At 41.3% G+C, this 22,879-nt stretch overlaps 1 protein-coding gene across 5 annotated transcripts in view; it reads right to left on the bottom strand.

Moving 5' to 3' along the window:
- Positions 1 to 22,879, bottom strand: part of CSMD3 (CUB and Sushi multiple domains 3) — a 591,548-nt gene that overhangs the window by 131,992 nt on the left and 436,677 nt on the right. For all 5 annotated transcript variants that reach the window (XM_083516438.1, XM_083516434.1, XM_083516435.1 and 2 more), the window contains 3 exons: positions 21,948 to 22,135; positions 21,320 to 21,514; positions 12,981 to 13,097 (listed from right to left, as the gene is read on the bottom strand). In XM_083516438.1, the coding sequence (XP_083372564.1) occupies positions 12,981 to 13,097; positions 21,320 to 21,514; positions 21,948 to 22,135 (500 nt within the window). The remainder of the gene's footprint in view (positions 1 to 12,980; positions 13,098 to 21,319; positions 21,515 to 21,947; positions 22,136 to 22,879) is intronic.

Below are 22,879 nucleotides of genomic sequence, written 5' to 3'. Positions count from 1 at the left end.
CTCTGACTTTGTTGCCACGATTTCTTTGATCATTATCATAGTAAGAAAACTTCCGGGTATAGCTTGTGCTGAACTTTTATTGTTCAGTTGTTGCACCAACAAGGATGGGGGACCAGTTAGGATGCTCAACCCCAAGATACTAATGGATTCCTGAATACCCTGAGAGATTTTCCAGTGGATGGACCTGGTGATCTTGCTAACGCCTTCATCTTGCTGTGGAATGATGAGATGTAGGGGGCCACTGGTACAAATCATCCTAAACTGTGGCTGGTACCCATTTTGGAAAAGTCAGCTGCCTGCCCTGGAAGGAATTATACTCTTTTCACTTCATTTCTGGAAGCAGTCTCAGAAATTTATATTGGGTGGAAAGATGGAATACAAATTTAACAAAGCATACATCAGCACAATGGGGTGCACCTGTAATAAACAAGTAGCGTTTATATGGTTCATATATCACCCGGTAGTGATGTATGGAAGTGAGAGCTGGACCATAAAGAAGGCTGATCGCCAAAGAATTGATGCATTTGAATTATGGTGTTGGAGAGGACTCTTGAGAGTCCCATGGACTGCAAGAAGATCAAACCTCTCCATTCTGAAGGAAATCAGCCCTGAGTGCTGACTGGAAGGGCAGATCGTGAAGCTGAAGCTCCAATACTTTGGCCACCTCATGAGAAGAGAAGACTCTGGAAAAGACCCTGATGTTGGGGAAGACTGATGGCACAAGGAGAAGGGGATGACAGAGGATGAGATGGTTGGACAGTGTTCTCGAAGCTGCCAGCATGAGTTTGACCAAACTTCAGGAGGCAATGGAAGATCGGAGTGCCTGGTGTGCTCTGGTCCATGGGGTCACAAAGAGTCAGACACGACTAAACAACAACAATAAACAAGGCTGAATCACAAATTACTTGTATGTACATCTCTATGGGTCCTAGATCTCTGCATTCATTAGGTGTTGTCCCTTGATGAAAATCTTTCATTATTGCAAATAGAGTAGGTTACAATAAAGCAATGGATTTCAAAGTAAAAGTTGTGGACTATTAACAAGGCAAAATACACACACACACACACACACACACACACACACACACACACACACACTTTTGATAGATTTGGAACTATATTCCAAGCCTTTACTCTAAATTTTATTTATAAAAACTGAATAATCTTTTCCAAAAGTCACCTCATGCTAACTTCTTCCTAAGCATCTGCTCACTTGGCAAGCGTGCAAAGCACTGAACTGGTGAATGAACTACCTCCCAGCTGTGAGCTATGATCTGCTGGCATAACAATTGCCAACTCTTTCTCCTATAAACCTGAGATTTGAAGGTGATGCAAAAAGGACTTTGTATTAAGCACTCAGTATTGAAAAGATGCAATGTTGATACTGAACTTAAAGTGGGGGCAGGAGAGACTATATCACTGAAGTGTCTAATACAGATCTAACAGAAACATATAACACAATAACTAATATCTAGGAAAAAATGGTATTCAAAAGCTTCTTTTGTTTTATTGCTGGGACAGACACATGAGAAATGGCATTATGCCACCCCATAAATGTTTGTGGATGCGGATATTTTCACTTGCAGTCCTACATAGTTGGTCTGGTGTAAGAGAAGATATTCGTGATGTTTTTGCAATGAAATTTATGCATCAAGATTGTACAAAGCAGCCTATATTGGAAACATGAAACAATAGCATTAGCTGGATAAAAAGGACAGCCCCACAGCAAATGGTGAATTATTTTTCTTATAATTTTAGTACAGAGGTGGCATAGGAAAATTAGAATAGTCCTCCTGGATCAAGCCAGTAGCCCATCTAGTTCAGCATCCTTTCTCATAATAGCTAACAACAATCAAATACTTTATTGTATTAACCAAAGGCCATAGTAATTTCCTTAGAATTTGCCAAACTGCGAACCATAACATTCAGCATACAACAACTACAACAAGGCATTATGGGTTTAAAGAAAGGGTGCTGAAGTTCATAAGTGTCATCTATCAACTCAAACCAATCAACCAACAAGTTGTGATATTGTCTATCTCTTATCTTTCTTGCAGCCAGGGCAAAAGGTGTTGCTTTAGGTGTAACAAATCTGTTTAGATTATAAACAATATCATCTAGGGCAAAGATAATCCCCAATAAACCCTAGGTATAGAACACTGTAGCCTCCGAGTTGTATCCAAATCCAACAAAGTAATTGTGTGAGCAGAATGACTCACATGACACAACTTCCCGCCCCTCTGGCAATGTCATCCAATCTGCTCCAACCCTCTGGAGCAGATTTGGGAAGAGTGTGGGTATATGCTTGGGATGAACAGGGAGAGGAAGTTCTGTCTCATGATTAGAAGTCATTAAACTCACAGTGACAGATGGATTCAACCCTCTGACTCTGGCTACAAAGCTGATAGCAAATCACAGCATTCCATTCTTCAAATTACTCCAGTTAACAGGCAAACTGCTGGAAGTCAATGATCTGGCACCCTGCAACACACACACATTCACAACCCCATTGTTCAAATCCACAAACATCTGTCATATTTGGTTTGTCACATTAGTTTGCAATTGGCCAACAAGCCATAGTTATCACCCCTTTTGGACTTCTGTGGCCTAATTCTCAGTGAGCTAGTGAATCTGAATTTATCAATAATAATAATAATAATTTTTTCTTTATACCCCACCCTCCCTGGCCAGAGCCGGGCTCAGGGTGGCTAACGCCAGTAAAATTACAATAAAACATAATGGGGGGGGGACAATTTAAAATACAGGTTAAAATACAATTTAAAAAGCAGCCTCATTTTTAATAATAGCCCATAGATCAAAACCATAAGGGGAGGGAAACATAAGGGTCAGACTGAGTCCAAACCAAAGGCCAGGCGGAACAGCTCTGTCTTGCAGGCCCTGCGAAAAGATGTTGGATGGCAGTAGAAGGTTCTCACAGGGGGGGAAATGATTTCAAAGGGAAGAGCTGCAACCTAGCTAGTCTTCTATGTAGAGAAAATATTTATGTATGGAGTTGTATTCAATCACACAAGTCCCCCACCTGCAGCCTGATGGATTTAACACATTTGTGTGAGCTAGCTCTATACTGCCTCCTGTTTCATTATCTGCACATTCTTACCTCTCGTATAATGCAGCATTTTTATTCTAGTTCTCAACAGCAGCTTGATAGAATTCAGTGAAACAAATAGAAATGTAAACAGCCATGGACCACCATTCTGAAAAGATTCAGGCACACTGCCAGAAACAAAGGATTCTGCAGTTAATGAGCTTCATAAGATAATAAAAAAGAGATTCCACTTCTTTATTGTTCAAACTAGTAACTTCTGCTGCTACTTTTAAGACGTACAAATGAGTTGCATGTATTATGCTATGCTGTGGCAGACTATATCTTATTTTAATTAGATGGTGAGGTCTTTGGTAAAGTATAAGAACTGTACTCCCAGCACCCTTTCTGAGTTTTTATTTATTTCCTATTAATATTAAACACTTTAGTGGAGCTCAAATAAATATATCTGAACAGTGAGGAGAGAGTGGGAAAAGTGTAAAAAATGAATGTAAGGTGGTAAAAAGACATTTTTTTAAAAAAGGACAACTATAGATGTCAGTGATCAGCAAAGATTTTGAAATGGCTACTTTAAAAGACAACCCTAATCTTGTCTTCAAGGTAGGGCTGAAATTAACAATGTGTATAGTGCTCTCACTTGAGAGTGGGAAGAATGAAAGTGTTAAAGGCTTAAGAGTGTGTGTGTGTGGGGGGGGGATATGAAACATATTGGGGAAGCATTTAGTGTTGTAGATTCCACCACCTGAATTTTGAAGTGGTACAGTCCCAGGTGAGCTGCAAGATACATTTTGTGTGTGTGTGAAAGTTTGCTTCATCCTTTGCTTACAACAGTCTCCAGCTGGATTTATGTTGGGTTTTGTAGAATAGCAATAAGTGAATGAAGCAAAACTGAATTCTAAAAAACTCTAAGGGTATTCATATACAGGAGTTTCCAATGCGCCAGTCAACACACTTTATAGCAAAAATGTCCTTGGTTTTCTCAGATAGGCTCCTGGATAAAAGTATAATGTGGCAAAGAATTGTTGTTTATCAACATAGCTTATTCCCTCCTGTGGATTGCTTCCCTTTACATGGCCCACAAGTCCAGCAAATCTGCAGTCTGTGGAGAACAGGTATATTTGCTTATTAAAAAGCAAAGGTTACTGATTTTTGTGTTCAAAAAATGGGGAACAGCTATCACATCTTTACCCTAGGTATGTAAATTGATATATGTAAGGCAACTTGCTTATGATGTTCAGAACATAAATTTACTATAATATGTTGTGCAGAACAGAGTCTTTTCTACAGAGAAAGGAAGGGATGGTGGTAGCCAGACCATATGAAACAAAGCCTGGATCCACTCCCCAACACACCTCCTTTTTACCCTCTCCATCTCAGAGCACCAGTGGTAGATTGAACCTCTGTGATTGGGCCTCTTTCTCCAAGGGTGGACCTCCCACTTGATTTATGGAGAAGTAGATCCACAAAATCCCATGACTCGTCTCAGAACCCTAAGGTTGCAGCCTTAAAGTGTTGATATGAATTTTGTAATAAATAAACACTGTTTAGAAGGTGCCGAACAAAAACAAATGAACAACCCTGACTAAAATATCCCTTTAAAGGGTTTTAAATCACCTGGATGCTTCCAAAATAGTCACAGCCCTTGATGGAAGCGCAACTCAGAATGCTGGGAGGGAAACACAAAATACAAAATTCTCATTCCCTTCTCTGATCATGAGATATTCATTCAATTGTTTGCAATTAATTCTGCTATGCATCTTCACTAACTGATACGCTGAGAAGGAGCCTCCGTGGAATTTGAAGAATCTAACTGAATATGTGGGTGGGGGAAAAACCAATTTGTTTTGTGATCTGTCAGATACTTGCTGGCTAGGGATACTGTGATCTAGATACAGTTGCTTTCTTAGTCTCAGCAACAACAGTCTCTCTTAGACTCAGCAATTATCCTGATGTTGCTTTTTGTCTCAGAATCACTACTGATGACCAGATGCACAAAGCCTTGCATGAGCTAGGGGAGAAATATTAGTGCTGCAGGGCCAAATTTTATGAACCAGCCTTTTTCAGCATTTGTGTGTGAAAGCGTGTGAGTGAATATTGGTAATCATTTCAGAAAAAGGCACATATTGTCTATTTTCAGGGGTCATGAAATTATCTTCAGGACACAAAGCAGCATAAGATTTTCTTTTCTTAAAAAACACAAAAGTTTTTCTACCACTTAAAGCTGCAACAGAACTGCAGTGATCAGTGCCATACCAAGGCCCCATAAATAAGGACTGGAACTTATATCATGGTGCAGATATATTTCAGCATGACATCCCATTGAAAACAATGGGAGAAAACTGTGGGGTTTTTTTTGGTTTTTTGGTTTTTTTAAGTAGATAGGGTAGGCTCTCCTAGATACAGGCAGCCCCTACATGTGTCGGCAGAGTGCGTATAAGTGCCCCCCTGTCGCCGTTCTGCCCAGTTCCACCCCCGTTCTGCTGTCTTCCGGGTCCCAAATTCCCTGTGAATAAACAGTCATGTGTCAATTGGACAAGCCTAAAATGGCTGCCGCCTATATTCAAATGAGCTTTGTAAGGTCCACAGCTTCAGACCCCTGGCCCAACAGTAGGCTTGCTTTGTAAGGTTGCGATCCTTTATACACACTTAGACTTCAAGGTTAGCCCCAGTAAGCTCAATGGGACTGTAGAATCATCCCCTAAAGTAGCAAAAGGTCCAAGCACATAACAAGAGAATAGGTTTTTTAAAAAAAAATATTAAAAAATTAAAAGACCTAAGGAAATAGGCAGGTGCAGAAAGGCAGTAAAGTAGTTTCCGGGTAAGTCTCCCTGGGGGAGAACATTTCAAAGGCAAGACACCTCAGAAGGTGTGGCTATGCAGAGAATGCTTTCCTCAAATCACTTCAGTGAATAGGAAGGCTCATGTGAAAAACAAAACAAAACGTTTCTTTCTTCTAAATCCCAAGTATCAGATCTTCCAACTTCACAGCTTCAAACATCAGGCATGATCTCCATTCCATTCCATTTTTATCACTTTTAAAATAAATACTTGAGACTTGGCTACCTGAGATGCAATAGGCTGCTGGCTGTCCAGGTCTCGAATGATGCTCCTCACATCCCTGACGCTGCTTTATTTTAGCATATCCTCCTTTCCCCTGTGATCTTACTGAACTGAAGAGGCACCTGGATACACAGCCCCTACCCTTCTCCAATATGTAATGCAACCTTAGGTTGGCCTACTGGTAAAGTTCACTCCCCCCCTCCAATATCATTCTGTTAGCATCCAATTCAGTTGAGAGAACTTGTCTCTCATAATTTAAGCCTCTGAGATAACACCTTCCTGACACTAAAAAATAAATCTTCATGATTTTTGAAATGCAAAATGCATTTTAAAGCAAAAGTGACATTGCCGAAGTAACTGTGGAATGACATGGCTTTTAAACTGTCTGTAGATTCCACACTCAGTGAACACTCTAAAAGAGATAATGTGTGTTGACAACATTGTTTGGTTGCTTTTGCTCAGCTGGCAGAACAGATTTTGTGCTTGCTTCTTTTTTTTTGAGGGGGGGACTTTGCAATAGTCAATCTTTTATGGACCATTCACCAACAAATTGTTAGTGGCCTGTCAGTGTTACTCCTTCTATACAATTCTTTTTTATGTTACTTTCAAAATTGCTTAAAAATGCATGAGAAAATAGTTCAAATGTGAAAAAATGAGAGTGGCTGCAGATTTCATTATTATTATTACTATTATTATTATTATGAAGAAAGCAGTGATTCCTATGGGAAATCTAAAATATGTCATGATCACATCATGTGTGGCTCTAGGAATAGGTACTGAAGACAATAGGACACATGTAGGTGGAGTAAGAGATTGTTATGTTGAAATCAATCAGAAGTGAACATTGTCAACAAAACCAAATGGTTTAATGTCTAAAAATTATGCAAGAATACAAAAATGATTTAAAAAATTAAATTTTAAAAAAGAATACCAAAATGGCATGGAGACAGAAACTTAAGACTTTTAATGGTCCATGCTCACCCTCCCACTGTACCATGCAACTCAGCATCCTAAAAAAAAAAATCACTATATCTATCTAAAACACTGCATATGATATCACATTCAACCAATAGCACCCATTTAAGCATGCTGTCCGTGTAACAAAGTAGAACGGGGATACCGAGGATCAAGAATCCTTCGAATGCTAGTCATCTTCCAAAGCAGCTTGTCAATCTGGCTTTGTGGGTTAGTGTAGTAGTTCTAGGGGTTGCTTGTGTGTAAATCAACGCCACTCTTGGCTGGTTGCCTGTATGAACCCTTTCTGTCTGGACAGCCACATGCCCGTGACTGTCTCAATCGCTGGCAGAATCCGTTAGTGGGCGTTTCTTGAACTTCTTCCAGCAAAGAAGCTCTTTGACGCTTAATCTCCTCATAGCCTCCCTGCGCGGAAGCCTTCTGCGCAGGGAGGGTGTGGGCATCGGAGGACCTGGGCTCTCCCCACTGGTTCCCAGCGAAGAGTCTCGGAGCCACCTCGCCGATTCCCCCATCTGCCCCCCTTCTCCACTGGTGTTACACTGATTTCCTTCCCCAGAAGATGTGCTGCTTCTCTCCCTCCTGGCACGCTCTCCGGAATCCCTCTGGAACCCTCCCTCTCCCTCTGGCTCCGATGGCAGTTCCCTGACAGTTAGTATTGTAATCTAAATGTTGTGAAAGTTCTGCAACGGTAACATTTTGATAGTTGGGAGGGTAACCGCAATAATGATGACTATTGAGTCTTGAGTGTGTGTATGTGTGAATGGGTCATGCGGTCTGTGAATGAATAAGCATTATGTGTGGATGGATAGGAGGTATAAATTGTGCTTGAAGGTGTCTATATGTGAGCATCTATGAGCAGACTTTATGCGTGAATGATGACAGTAACAGAATGGAGTAGGGATGGGAAATGGGGACAGACATGGTATTGAAGGGAAAGATAACACATGGATTGTTAAGGGTTTTTCCTGATATATACCGAACAATAAATTGCCATGTTGTTGTTGTTGGTTGTATGTGTGTGTGTGCGTGTGTGTGCGTGCAATATAGAAAAAGTTTCATGGCTTAAATCAGGAGTCAGCAAACTTTTTCAGCAGGGGGCCGGTCCACTGTCCCTCAGACCTTGTGGAGGGCCGGACTATATTTTGGAAAAAAATATATGAACAAATTCCTATGTCCCACAAATAACCCAGAGATGCATTTTAAATAAAAGCACATTCTACTCATGTAAAAATACCAGGCAGGCCCCACAAATAATCCAGAGATGCATTTTAAATAAAAGGACACATTCTTACTCATGTAAAAACACGCTGATTCCTGGACTGTCCATGGGCCTGATTCAGAAGGCGATTGGGCCGGATCCGGGCCCCAGTTTGCCTACCCATGGCTTAAATGAAATTGCACAACATACGGATGTATCACAGCACATGCATATGCAGACACATTAAATTCCCCAAATCCTACCCACCTACTGCATGGGTTCACAAAATATTAAATATCCCACAAGGGCAGCTAGAAGGCACAGCTCTGACTTAACTTTATTGCTCTGGGGATTCATACTTAAAGCAGCATTTCAGAATTCCAAGGTGAGTAGGGCAGATAGAAAGGGGGAAAAGCTAAACCTGTCACATTGGCTCCCAGCCATGCTCCAGTGGCATAAAAGATATAAGTAAACGGTGTGTTAAGAGGGTAAACCCAAACACCTGTCAGAAACAAATTTCTAAATAATGCCAGGTGCCCATCTCTGTCAGTTCAGGAGTGAGTGTGCAAGTAGATAGGATTGAGGCCAAAATCAGCTGGTAAGCAGAAGACACAGGATCATTATTAAGCTACAAAGGAGTGAGCTGAATACAGAGCCATCAAATCTTCTGCTAATTTCCATGGGCTTCCCTTTGCATGTTGCATTGCTAAACATCAATTACAACTAGTGAATCAGCAAAAAAGAGAGAGAGAGATTAAAATTAAGCAACAGCATAGTAATTTTAATCAGCGGAGGACCACAGTGTTAAACAATTAGTGATCATTGCACCCTTCTGCAGGATCAGTGGGAAAGTGTCAAAGATGATGAGTCTTCCATGTTTACAGAAGATTCTGCCTATAGCATGCTGTGTGCTTTTGTGAATCATTTATCTTCTAGCTTAAACCCGTCATAGCATGAAATATTGAAGCTGTGATTCTGCATGACAGAATAATGAAACATTGAAAAAGGGCTACACTGCTGTGATTTTTTTCACAGAGTCAGCCATGAAAAGTTGAATACCTGAATGTAAAATTGCTTTTATTCCTACTCCATGAAATGTTCATTAGCCTAATAATTAAATTATTATTATTATCTGTTTATGTTTTGTTTTGCATTTGATTTGTATATCACTGTTGCCGGTTTTTGAGTTGTGCTTTTACAAAACTGTAATTTATAAATGATGTTAGCCACCCTGAGTGGCACTTTGTATATAAATGCTTTAATAAACACACAAGTTGCTATTGATTAGGGTTGTGTCTTTGAGATACCCAAATTTGTTTGTTTTTCAACAACAAGCACAACTTTGAAGTGCTGACTTTTCATTTTTGGAGGCCATGTTAAATAGCTTGTGACCCCACACAGCTTTAGAAATACACACTTACAGTAAAAGCCACACTGGCTTGGAAAATAGAAATAAAATACTAATTTACTGCATGGCGGAGTCACATTTGAGTCCTTCTAGGTAGAAGCTAACTTAAGATTGTGAAATAAGCCACAAACACGAAAGTGAAAAGAGCTGTACCATTTCAAAATTTTACAGAATTATGGAGTTGGAAGAGATTTCAAGGATCACCTCCTCCAACACTCTGCAGTAAGTCAGTTTTGATTGGAACAAAATTTTATAATGCCAGATACATATAATAGGTAGAAAAAGAATACACAGAGACACTTTGTTAAAGTCGTTCCAAATTAGATCCATATTATGGGCCTGTGATCATATTCAGTTGCTCCTTTAAAAAACAACAACACCCAAAGATTTTAATTGATTGTTCTGTATATAACACAGACTAATTTTCTTCTTCCCTCCCCACCCATTTTCCCATTTTGTTGTGTCTTTTAAATTGGGCTTCTCAGTTTATATTAATGTCATGTGAGCCTGGGAGAGTGGGGCAAAAATGCTTCAAATAAATAAATTGTCTCATATTTTTGCCTTACCTCTTCAAATGTGCATAGATAATCTAATAGCTTCAGGCCAAAGGATAATATATAAATGGGAATATTTTCTACTGGCTAGCAGCAGCAGGCGTCCAATTCATAGCAACTCAGCAATGAGTGAAGTGGATCAGAAACCTTGAACAATTTAAGGCCATCTTTAACTAACTTGGATCTTGTTGCACTTTCCAGATAACACCCAGCAAATTGTTTTAGTCAAACCTTGTAAGGCTGCCTAACCATAGTGTCAACATTGGTTTTGATATTAAAACATCTCCCCGCCCTCTCCCCTCATACAGTCTTAACACCTTTCAGTTGCTATCTTCTGAATATTGTGTCAAATCCTACTGCTGAATTTGCCTAGTGGTCCTGATTTCACAAGAATATACGATATATGATATCTTTATTGTCATTGTCCCATGCAGAACAATGAAATTGAAAAACTACATTAAACTACATAAAAACTGCTGTAATGGCTATGAGTTACTCGTGCATAAACTGGTGCCTCTCTAGGCTAATTTGCCTTGTTAAACCTTTCTGACTGCACAGCCCTTGCTCATTGCGGCTGCCTCAGTCACTGGCAGAATCCGTCAGTGGGCGTTTCTTGAACCTCTTCCAACATAAAAGTTGTTTGACACCCAGTCTCCTCCTCCTCTCACTGCGCGGGAGTCTTCTGCGCAGGGAAGGCGTGGGTAGCGGAGGACCTGGGCTCTCCTCACTGATGTCCAGTGAAGAGTCCTGGAGCCCTCCCTCCGATTCCCCCATCTGCCCCCCTTTCTCCCTGGTGTTGCGCTGATTAGCTTCCCCCTCTACTGAGTTGTTTCTCCCCCTGTTGCTGGGTCCTTCGCCATCAGAATCTGTGAGCCTCCCCTTCGCCTCTCGCTCTGATGTCAGTTCCCTGACAACTACGTAAAACTACATAAAAACTACATAAAACATTCAAAAGCCCCTAAAAACTCTGAAACCCCATTTTAAAATACACTATACTATAGAGACCCCTTATGCTGCGTTTAGAACCAGAATTGCATTTTCGTAGAAACTGTTTCTCAGGCGGCTAGTCCTGGCCTTTATAACCCTATACCTTCTTCCAGAAGGCAGAAGCTGAAAGAGATCATTTCCGGGGTGTGTACTATCCTGCGCTATCTCTGCCGCTTTCTTGTGGCACCTGGCAGCATAGATTTGATCTAAGGGTGGGAAGAGTGCACCCAATTATTCTCTCTGCAGTCTTTACAACCCTGGATAGCATTGTTTTTCCCCTGGCCGTGCAGCTCCCAAACCACACACACAGACCATAAGTTAATACGCTCTCCACAGTGCAATGGTAAAATGCCATCAACAGGTCCTTTGAGAGATTGTTTTTCCGGAGGATTCTCAGAAAATATAACCTCTGCTGTGCTCTCTTCACCAGGTCTTTGCTGTTTTCTCCCCAGGTTAGGTCGTCGCTCAACTCCATTCCCAGAAATCGAAACACCGAGACCTGTTCCACGCACAATGGCCTGTAATCTTAAACTTAGTCTTGCAAAGGTTAATAATGTGACTTCTGAGTAATCAAATTACATTGATGCAAATGAACCTTACTCCCAGGAAAGTGGCTATAGGATTGTAGATTAAATATCATACAGTATACTCATTTGCACATCTGCTTAGATACAAGCCCACTATGTTCAGTGTGGCTCATTTTATGACATTTCTGTACAGCATTGCAGTTGTTATTTCTTATATACATGTGGGCAATCTTGGTAGTCTATGAAACAGAATAAAAAAAATGCCAGGAAAACTATTATGTGCCATCCATGATAAATAGGCTAAAAACATCTGTTCAAGAAAGCATTAATTCCTGGCCTTTAATACAGTAGCATGGTGGGGAGTTATAAATTATTGAAATAAATGTAAACATCTGTGGAGGAAATCATCAATTCCAAAAGTGGTCTTTGGTACGTTAGCAATATCCAGAAATATAAATTGTTGCAAGAAATATAAATGATCTCTCAGTCCGTGGCAAAACACAGCCATACATTTTACATCAATTCTGTGGCCAATGAAGCAGACAGCAGTCTAAAACACAGCCATTTCAACCTATTTACAAACCTACTGCATGCCTGGCTGTAAGCCATAAACATCCTTATCATAAAATTAGATGGATCTTCCTGTTCCTCAGCAGATGATTTCCCTCAATATATGGAAAATGTATTTCACACACTCAATGAACTGTTCACCTAGCTGATGTCTTCCATACATTCCAATGTGCATGACATACAAGCACTACTACACTTCTTCACCATTAGGAAATATATGATGATATTCAAAATCTTATCAGTGGTTCCCAACTGGCACCCCTCTTTATGCCCCCTTATGTCCCTGTTACGGCCCCATTATTCCCTCTTCTGGGTCCAAAAGGACCTGCACACCAGCAATCACATGTCATATGGACACACCTGAAGTTGTGCCACCTGCTTGCAATAATAAGGTTTAAGCAACCAATATAACACTTCTGAGTAAGGCACACACCCATCAAAACATTTGTAATTAAAATAATTGGATAAACAGATCACAACATCTTTTATGAAAGCATCCCCTTATTATCTCCAATATGCAGTTATTGATGCTAAACTGAGATTGCCGGATATAATAATTACAACGTCCGTGTAAAGCCAGGAAAGCAATAATTGTAAAACTAACAAGTAAAACACAAATTAAAGACATATTACTCACCGAATTCCTTTGGGACAGCAATGGAGTAAATGCAGTTATGTCCTATGCTGTAGTTTTTAGGGTAGTTTGGGGATAAAACTGTGCCTTCGGAGCCTGTAGAACGACTTCCACAAGGTGCTAGGAAGTAACGATGCAATGTATTTTAACAATATGGTACTGAAAAAGTAAAATAGGCAATGCATACCCCATAACATTTCTCTGATGGAAATAGGGATGTCCCATTCCATGATGATAATTTTACTATTTATGCCCCACATATTTTGCTGAGTTGCCCCAGCCACTCTGGGCAACTTCCAGCACTCTCTCTCTCACACACACACAATTAAACACCACCATACACTACAACATTTCTCCAGTGAAAATAAGGACATCCTAAGGACAAGTGGGACATTCTGGGATCAAATCAGAAACCTAGGCGGCTTCTCTAAATCAGGGAAGTTCCTGGAAAATAGGGACACTTGGAGGGTCTGGCAATGTAAATGTACTTTAGTCTGCATATGCATTGAGACTGTTTTAAAATGTTGTTTTATATTTTGTATGTTTGTCACCCCGGACTCCTTTGGGAGGAAGAGCAGGATATAAATTTATTAAATACAAATACAAATGCTTAGCACAATTTTATTGCACTCCCTCCCCCCACTTGCTTTCCAAATGAATAAAAATTTATAATTCTTGCAATTCCACTGGGGGGAAGGGATGACTCCAGATGCTTGGCCTAATATTTATTCCAGACCTGACAAAATAAATTCTCCCAAGTGGTATGTTTTAGCAGCAATTTTTACTAATTAATTCTCCTAGTGGCTATAATGTCCCATAAAAATCAGTGAGAATTGGTGGTAAAACATGTCCCAGTGGGATAATTTGTTCCCCAGAATAAAAAGATCTAGTCCAGCATTTTGTTCTCATGGTGACCAAACAACTGCCCATGGGAAACATACAAGCAGGGCGTGAGTATAAGACCATTCCCTCCTCCTGTGGTTTCCAGTGTAGTGTAGTGGTTAAGAGCGGTGGACTCGTAATCTGGTGAACCGGGTTTGCCGCTCCTCCACATGCAGCTGCTGGGTGACCTTGGGCTAGTCACACTTCTTTGAAGTCTCTCAGCCCCACTCACCTCACAGAGTGTTTGTTGTGGGGGAGGAAGGGAAAGGAGATTGTTAGCCGCTTTGAGACTCCTTAAAAGGGAGTGAAAGGCGGGATGTCAAATCCAAACTCTTCTTCTTCTTCTTCCTCCACCAACTTACACTCAGGAGCATACTGCTTTCAACTATGGGTAGCGTCAGGTGCTGGTGGTGGTTGCTCGTGAGTAACCAGGCAGGACTCCGACCTGTCTTTTACAGGTTTTATTGGTGCAAACTATTTACAGTGCATAGCCACAAAGTTCATGTCCATCTTAGTCACTTGCAGATGTGGCGCCTTCCGGTTTCTCCCCCAACATAAGAACTTAGACACCCCAAATCTCGGCCTGCCCTCCTTACGTTTCACCCCTCTGCGCAAGCTGGGTGACGGAAACGGCATGTGTGCCTCCTGGCCAGCAGGGCTAGGTGAGGCGCTTGGGCTCTCATCAACATCTTTGAGCCCTCCCTTCGCTTGGCTGCTCCCTTCCCTCTCTTCTCCACTGGAGGCGTGGCTTTCCCCACTGCTGGACAAGGAGCTGCTCCTCAGAAGCGTTGGAGGCTCTCTGTATCCCCCTGCCTCCCTCCCCTGTTCTGATGGCAGTCCCCTGACAGGTAGAGTTACCCAGGGGCAGAAGAAGGGAGGTGCGGTGGGTGCGAGCCACCCCGGGTGTCACCACTGAGGGGGGTGACAAAATGCCAGGCGGCACTCACCCGACCCACTCGTCTCTTCTAGGAGTGACGCGGTGGCTTGGGCGCCTTCAGCCTCCATGCTGCCCCAGACGGTCCGCCCACTGCCTCCCCCCCCCCCCAGCTGTAGGGTGGCTGAGTGGGAGGAAGCAGGCAGACTCCTTGGAGGCCCCACGGAACGTCCTGCCCTGGCTTGCCCAGCCCCACGAGCAGCTGGCCCCACCCTTGGGTGCAGGGCACACATGCCGCCCCAGGCACCTGATTGGTTTGCTCTTCCGCTGGAGTCACCCACCATGAATTTGCTTAATCCTTGTTTAAAGTCATCCAAAGTTTGTGGCTACCAGAGCCATAGTTTAAGCAAGCACTAAGGAAGTATTTATTTTATCTGTCCTGAATCTTCCATGAGTTCTAGTGCTTTGAGAGAGGAAGAAGAATCTTTATGTCCTTCTATTATGAATCTTATGTCAACCACTTGGATTTTCCCCTCCTCTTTAATAGGAAAAAGGTGACTGGCCTTTTGGGCCAATCATTTTACTGTGCAAACTTAAGCATATCAAAAAATACCGATAGTGTGTGCACGCTCTCTCTCTCTGTGTATATATAAATATTTATATACTGCTATAAAATCAGAAACCATTAACTAGCTATTATGGAAAGATGTATTCTTAATTGCCTTCTGTGTCCCCCAAGACACTTTCAGAAGTGCAGCTGGCTCTACACAAGACAATTGCGGGGCTTAGCTTATCAAATGCCCTCTAATTAATTGTACAAGATGCCAGCGAATTTATGTGTATTAAATTTTATTCCACTATCTGTAATGCAAAATCCATTCAAAACTGTGATAATAATTATGTTTTTGCCAGAGCAAGAAAATTTGACAAAGACTAGCATTTCTGAGAAACTAATCTATACAACAATTAGCCTATCTGGTTGAAATAATCCCTAATGCTTGCGAGTCATGCACTAAAACAAAAACCACAAATTAAAATAAAATGCCCAGCCAACAGGGGTGTGGGCAGAATTACCATGATTTCAGCTGCCACTTATGCTGAAAGAGGATAGGACTATACCAGCAAAACTTTTTAATATTTTAATTTTGAAAACATTTTTGCCTCTCACGTATTTGTGTTAAAAACTGGGCTGCTGGGCAACTGAGAAATGAGCAGCCACAAAACACCCACAGCATCTCTTTAGGTTGTGCCCTGGTTTAGGGCAATGGATTTGAATGGCTCTCCCTCTCAAGACCAGTTGCTACATGGATCATGTGGGCAACTGATATAATGCCCTGCTTTCTGAGTTTCCTGTAGGTATCTGATTGATCCCTGAGAACTGAATACTAGATGAGTTAGACCTTGGGGCTGATATACCAGATCCTTTTGTGTTCGTATGGGTGGCCTGTGCTCTCATTTCCAAATCTGATGATTTTGTAGAACCATTTTTGGATATTTTATTGTATACAACATTAGAACGCTCAAGCACATTATACATATAGCAGTGCAATGTATGGTCGCTTGAGAATCAGAAGAGAAGTCAATGGATTCACAGTTCAAATTCTGGTGTGTACAAGACTAAATATTGTCTCTAATGCTAGTCATACTCAGAGCAGCAGACAATTAAAATTAGAGGAAATAATTAAGGTCCATTCATTTCAATGGTTCTCCTCTGAGTATGACTAATCTTAAATACAGCCTTAAGCTGTTGTGTACCCCTCCCCCTTAAAACTAAACAAACATCGAATGAAAAGTTCTGGTTTAGCATTTAGTACATTCAAAGTGCTTTTCTTTGGCATGTAAAATGAGGAAGAAAGTGTGGAAAGAAATATCTTTTCACAAAAGCATTAATTCTCAAATGAGGTAAATCTTATATGCAAATTCTGTTCTATTTCTTCAGCAAAACCTATCAGCAGTGAAACTAAGTGTCAAATTACATATGGAATTTGCAATAATGTTGAGCATTATTAAAGATTTAATTACATTATCTGGAGACTCAATCTCATCTGTAAGTATCCATTTCAAGTAAAATTGAGCTCAGAGGTATTTTAGCATAATGCTTATTTCACACAAGCTTATGCTATATCTAAGTATCACAGGAAAGTTCTGCCAATGTTAATGAGTCACAACATGTATAATATTACATTCTGTTATGCTCTAAAGATGCAAATCAAATAATTGCAGCAGAATAACTTCACTGGTCACCTAATAGCACTATTCAGTCAGTCTCAAAATGCAATATATACGGTCATTTCTGTTAAAGAAGCAAAGATTAAAGGCACATTTCAAGAGATGAGAAGGGGTTGAGAACCAGACACACCTAGGCATACCACTAAAATGTGGTTTTGTACTACATGAATAAGCCTAGCCTTCTCCAATTTCCTCTTTTAGTCGATGCTTGTCATTTCAACCAAACCAGGAATTGTGATTTAACACTAACTAGGGATACTTTCAAAACAAGCTGACTTCAAACCCAAAATGGCCAATGTAGCTTGGGCTGAAAAGCCTGCTAATGATTTAGTATGGGCACACTTGTCAATTCAACCTGTCACATATCTAAGGGAAGAGGTAAGATTTCCATTTTACACAAGACTATGAAAGTGTGGAAATAGTTGCTTGACTCACTGGCTCATTTTGTTTCTACACCTCTACCATATTGGTACACGGGTGGCGCTGTGGTCTAAACCACTGAGCCTCTTGGGCTTGCTTGATCGGAAGGTTGGCGGTTCTAATCCGCATGACGTTAGTGAGATCCCATTGCTTCTGCCAACCTAGCAGTTCAAAAGCACACTAGTGCGAGTAGATAAATAGGTACTGCTGTGGTGGGAAGGTAAACAGCATTTCTGTGCACTCTGGCACTTGTCACAGTGTCCCATTGCACCAGAAGCAGTTTAGCATGAGTTCATGCTGGCCAAATGACCCAGAAAGCTGTCTGTGGACAAATGTGGACAAATGCTGGTTCCCTCAGCTTGAAAAGCGAGATGAGTGCTGCATCTCATAGTCACCTTTGACTGGACTTAACTGTCCAGGGATCCTTTACCTTTATACCCCCCTACTGTGCACTACTCTGTGTGTGATATTCCATTATTTCACAAGCAACAAACCTATAGAGATGGGTTTTTAAAAAGAAGAAAATGCCCCCCCCCCATTCTATGGTGTCACCAATATGTGGAAGACACCCAACTCTATCTCTCCATTCCATCTGAATCGGGGATGGATGTGTAGGCCAGTGTCAGTAATGCATTGGATGAGAGTCAACAAGCTGAGACTGAATCCTGAAAAGACAAAGGCAGTGTTTGTAGATGGTTCACATGTTCTGGCAATGAGCGGACAGCCTGTTCCACTAGCAGGCATTGCTTTTTCCATGAAGGAGTGAGTGCTTAGCCTGAGGGTATTCCTTGCCCCAACATTGACACTTTAGGCTCTGGGAAGCAAACTCAAAAGATATACTCTTTATGAATTTATCGTGGAATATATTGTGCTCATGTGCTGTATGCATTTGTAAGTATAATGAATTACAAATTACCCTTCTGTGAGCATAGTCAAAATAAAAAAATTCCTTCCAGTAGCACCTTAAAGACCAACTAAGTTAGTTCTTGGTATGAGCTTTCGTGTGCATGCACACTTCTTCAGATACACAGATACACACTTCTTCTGTGAGCATTAGTCTAACATGGGTAATCCCCCCCATGCAAGTAACACATAGTAGTTTCCTGTTTTGTTTTTAAGGAGCAAATGTAAAAAGGTTTTGCTCTTGGTCTCAGATAGGATGGTAATTATGATTTGGATCCTTCTCAGCATGAAATGGGGTTTTCCACAATACTGAGCAATAAAGTGCTATCTTGTAAACAACAGATATTTGTTACATGAAAGGTAAATCTTAGGCAGTATTGTTAGAAGGAAATGCACTTGTTGAAGTTGACAAAAATCATTACTTATTATCCGTTGTCATATGAAAAGTTTAATCTGCACACCTTAATTATATTCTGCTTTTAACAGCTATCATCAAATGCCAAATGGCTTAGTGTATTATCCTGGTTAATCTTTGCATTCATTCATATGAGAGTGAGATTGTGGACTTGGTTCACATCCTGCAATTATTAGAGAGGCTTCAAGGACATTTGAAATAAGGATATTAGCCAAAGGCAAGTCACACTTAATACAGAGAGGCATTGGAGAAATGTATATAGCTTTCTTTCCTTCTTCCATTAGCTTAATTAAAAAAGAAGAAAGTAAAATTTTATTGAATCTTGTTAAAAACTTATGTTAGGATATTAAAATGAAGTAAAGACTGTTTGGGGTTATTGTACAGACATCAAATCACACAGAGTTACAATGTGTAGAGATGGGGTACCTGTTCTCCAGATACTGTGGTTGTTGCTAATCTGGCCCATAACACACTTTTCCTCCAGGCCAAACCCCCCTGCCCATTACCTGACATCTATTCTGCCTTCATCAGATTGCACTTGGAACAGCAATGGCCAAAGAAAAGAAAGAAAGACTATGTCCAGTTCTGGGCACCACAGTTTAAGAAGGCTATTGACAAGCTAGAACGTATGCGGAGGAGGTTGATCAAGGTGATAAAAGTTCTGGAAACCAAGACTAATAAGAAATGGTTCAAGGAGTGAGAATGTTTAGCTTGGAGAAAAGAAGAATGAGAGGTGATACGATAACCATCTTCAAATAACTGAACAGCTGTCTCATGCGAAATGGAGCAGACTTGTTTTCCACTGTTCCAGAGTGTAGTACTCAAACCAATGTAGACTATAAAAGTATTCTTTCCCTCTCCCTTTCCAGGCTTTCTCTCCAGATTATGTTTTGGGGGGAGGAATCTAGAGTCTGTGTTTCCTGACACTGTGCAATCAGGACAGATTAGGGATTCTGTTTACTGCCCACCTTGGTGCCCAGCAGTCTCTCTGACCGAGAAGACAGAGCTGGTCTTGGAGGCCATGTTAAGGACTTCCAAAATTTTAAGTTTTGGGGTACTTCAACATCCCTGCTGAGGCGAATGTTTCTGGGGCGACTCAGGACTTCATGGCTGCCATGTTGACCATGGGGATGTCCCAACAAGTCACTGGCCCAACACATGTGGCAGGCCACACTCTGGACCTTGTTTTCTCAACTAGGCAGGAAAAGGGCGACCTGAAAGTGGGGGGTATTGACATCGGCCCCTTATCATGGCCAGGTCATTTTCTGTTGAGATTTAGGCTTTCAGCATCTTTTCTCCTCTGCAGAGGTGGGATGACCTATGAAGTTTCCAGACGTCTCTGGGGGATTTTCTGGCTGATATGACTGGAGCTCCTGTTGAACATCTGAACAGCTCAAGCTGTTGACACAATCGCCCTTGAGAGTGCCTTCTCCCACATCATGGAGCCTGCTCTGTGCCCTCATAAACCCAGAATTTAGGGCGAGAAAACGAACTGGGAGATGGCTCAAACGTGATTGTAGGAAATATATAGTCGTATGCAATCAAACACTGTGTGCCTCCTCCACAAGAGGTCTGGAGGATGGCAACATGAGAACAGGCCTTTTCAGCAGAGGCTCCCCGTTTCTGGAATGTTTTTCCATGGAGGTTCAGCTGGCACCTTGGGGCACCAGACAAAAATGTTCCTCTTCAACCAGGCCTTTGGCTGATTAATATCCTATACACTTTTAAATGTGTTTTGGGGGGAGAGTGAGGGTTATTGTTTTGTTCTTGTTTTTATTATGCCTTTTGTGTTCTTATCCTGTGAACCACCCAGAGAATAAAGGATGATGGGTGGTATACAAATTTTAAAAATAAAATAAACTATAGCCAGTCCAACATGAGTATATAAAATAAATACCGCATTTTTCGCTCTATAAGACGCACCAGACCACAAGACGCACCTAGTTTTTGGAGGAGGAAAACAAGAAAAACAATATTCTGAATCTCATAAGCCAGAACAGCAAGGGGGATTGCTGCGCAGTGAAAGCAGCAATCCCTCTTGCTGTTCTGGCTTCTGGTATAGCTACGCAGCCTGCATTCGCTCCATAAGACCCACACACATTTCCCCTTACTTTTTAGGAGGGGAAAAGTGAGTCTTATAGAGCCAAAAATACGGTAAATAAAATTCTCGTCCTGAAAGCAGCAACATAACAACTGTCTGTAGCAAAGCTGCTAGTGGAATTTTCTGCAAGCAAGGAAATCCACTTCGACCAACACAAAGTACAGGAGTGGTTGGGTGGGTAAGCATTGACAAAGAAAGGTGAGAGCAGGCACAGGCCTCCTTTTAAATCTTGGGATCAGACCCCCAAAATGAAGTACTCGGAAGTGCCAACCCCAATTGGCTCACGGGGTAGAGAGACCACCCACCCTACCCCTGCAGCTGTGCGATTCGTACCAAATACCCACTGCCACAGGGGTGACACCCACTGTTGCTCCCCAGTGTTATGCGGCCCCACAAATTGAGATTCACCAGTAAGTCAGGGGAACCAGGAGTTATGAAAATTAATGTACACAGTAAATACTCCCTCCTCCAAATCAGGAATTAGATTGATCCCCCTAACTCCATGCCCCCAAACTCACCATGACAGCTTGGTAAGGCTCTGTTCCATCCAGGTCTCCCATCGTCTCCCATAATACAAGTGAGTGTAGAGTATCCTTGAAGAACATAACCAGCATCACAATAATACGTGACTGTTGACCCCAATTTATAATCCATTCCAAGCCTTGTGCCATTCATTATATTCCCAGGATCGAAGCAGGACTCACGCAGTTTGGCTGGAGTAAGATGAAGTAGGCAGTTTTAGTTACAAGAATTTCTCTACCTATAGATACAAATCTGTCTTAATGTGTCTTTTCCCCATACAATCGCACCCATGTGAGTTTCTCTAAACTATATAATGCTTAGATAGTGATTTTGCTTGATGATCTTTGATAGTTTCACACACTTCATAAAACACAGTGCATTGACGATATTGTCTGACTATATCAGTAGTCCAGTGAAACAGAACTAGATGTAATCTTTTTTGCTAAAGTACAAATTATGACATCAATAGGATATGCCAATGACTAAATGATCAAATTGATACAAATCGTGTGTGTGTGTGTGTGTGTGTGTGTGTGTGTGTGTGTGTGTGTAGGAATATAAAAAAGCAGCACAATCTTGAGTATTAGAGTGTCCAAAATTTGCAATACAGTTACATTCACTTACCTTTATACTCCAAGTGGAAACCCGTAAAACTAACTGATCCATCACTCCGAAAAGCCAAGTGCATGGAGTTGGAACTACTTTCTATTCTCTCAGGTAATTTGCTATCTTGAAAACTTCCAATTAGTGGACTATTGCTGTCTGGCCCATCATAGATATAAAGAAAGTCATAGTTTGGTTCTATACTGAAGCTGAAAAAGACAGATAGAGAAATATGATAGATGGAACATGCCTTTTCCAGTAATATTATCCTAATATGTCCTGCTAACTGGTAAAACCACCGCATATAAGGAAGTGTTGCAATACTTTCGGGGTCAAATTTACTTCTTTTGGTGGAGGCGCTCGTACCTTCTTGTATGATAAAAAGGTAAAGGGACCCCTGACCATTAGGTCCAGTCGTGACCGACTCTGGGGTTGTGGTGCTCATCTCGTTTTATTGGCCGAGGGAGCCGGCGTACAGCTTCCGGGTCATGCGGCCAGCATGACTAAGCCGCTTCTGGCGAACCAGAGCAGCACACAGAAACACTGTTTACCTTCCCGCCAGAGCGGTACCTATTTATCTACTTGCACTTTGACATGCTTTCAAACTGCTAGGTTGGCACGAGCAGGGACCGAGCAATGGGAGCTCACCCCGTCGTGGGGATTCGAACCACCGACCTTCTGATCGGCAAGTCCTAGGCTCTGTGTTTTAACCCACAGCGCCACCTGCATCCCTCTATTGTATGATAGAATGCCTAATATTATAGGTAGTACATACGCATGTAAAACATTTTCTAACGGATTACTATAATTCCATGCATCTTTTAAACATTGTGTTTGCCTATCTCCCGATATCTGATTCGCTCTGAACTTTTTGTTTGCATTTACTTTCACAAATACTCTTGTCCATGTTATTATCCTTTATAGGTCAGAAATGCAGCACTGACAATAGATTT

The sequence above is a fragment of the Podarcis liolepis genome, assembly GCF_965112155.1.
Source record: "Podarcis liolepis genome assembly, chromosome: 8".
Classification (NCBI taxonomy): Eukaryota; Metazoa; Chordata; class Lepidosauria; order Squamata; family Lacertidae; genus Podarcis; species Podarcis liolepis.
This window is presented reverse-complemented; position numbering and strand designations above follow the sequence as displayed.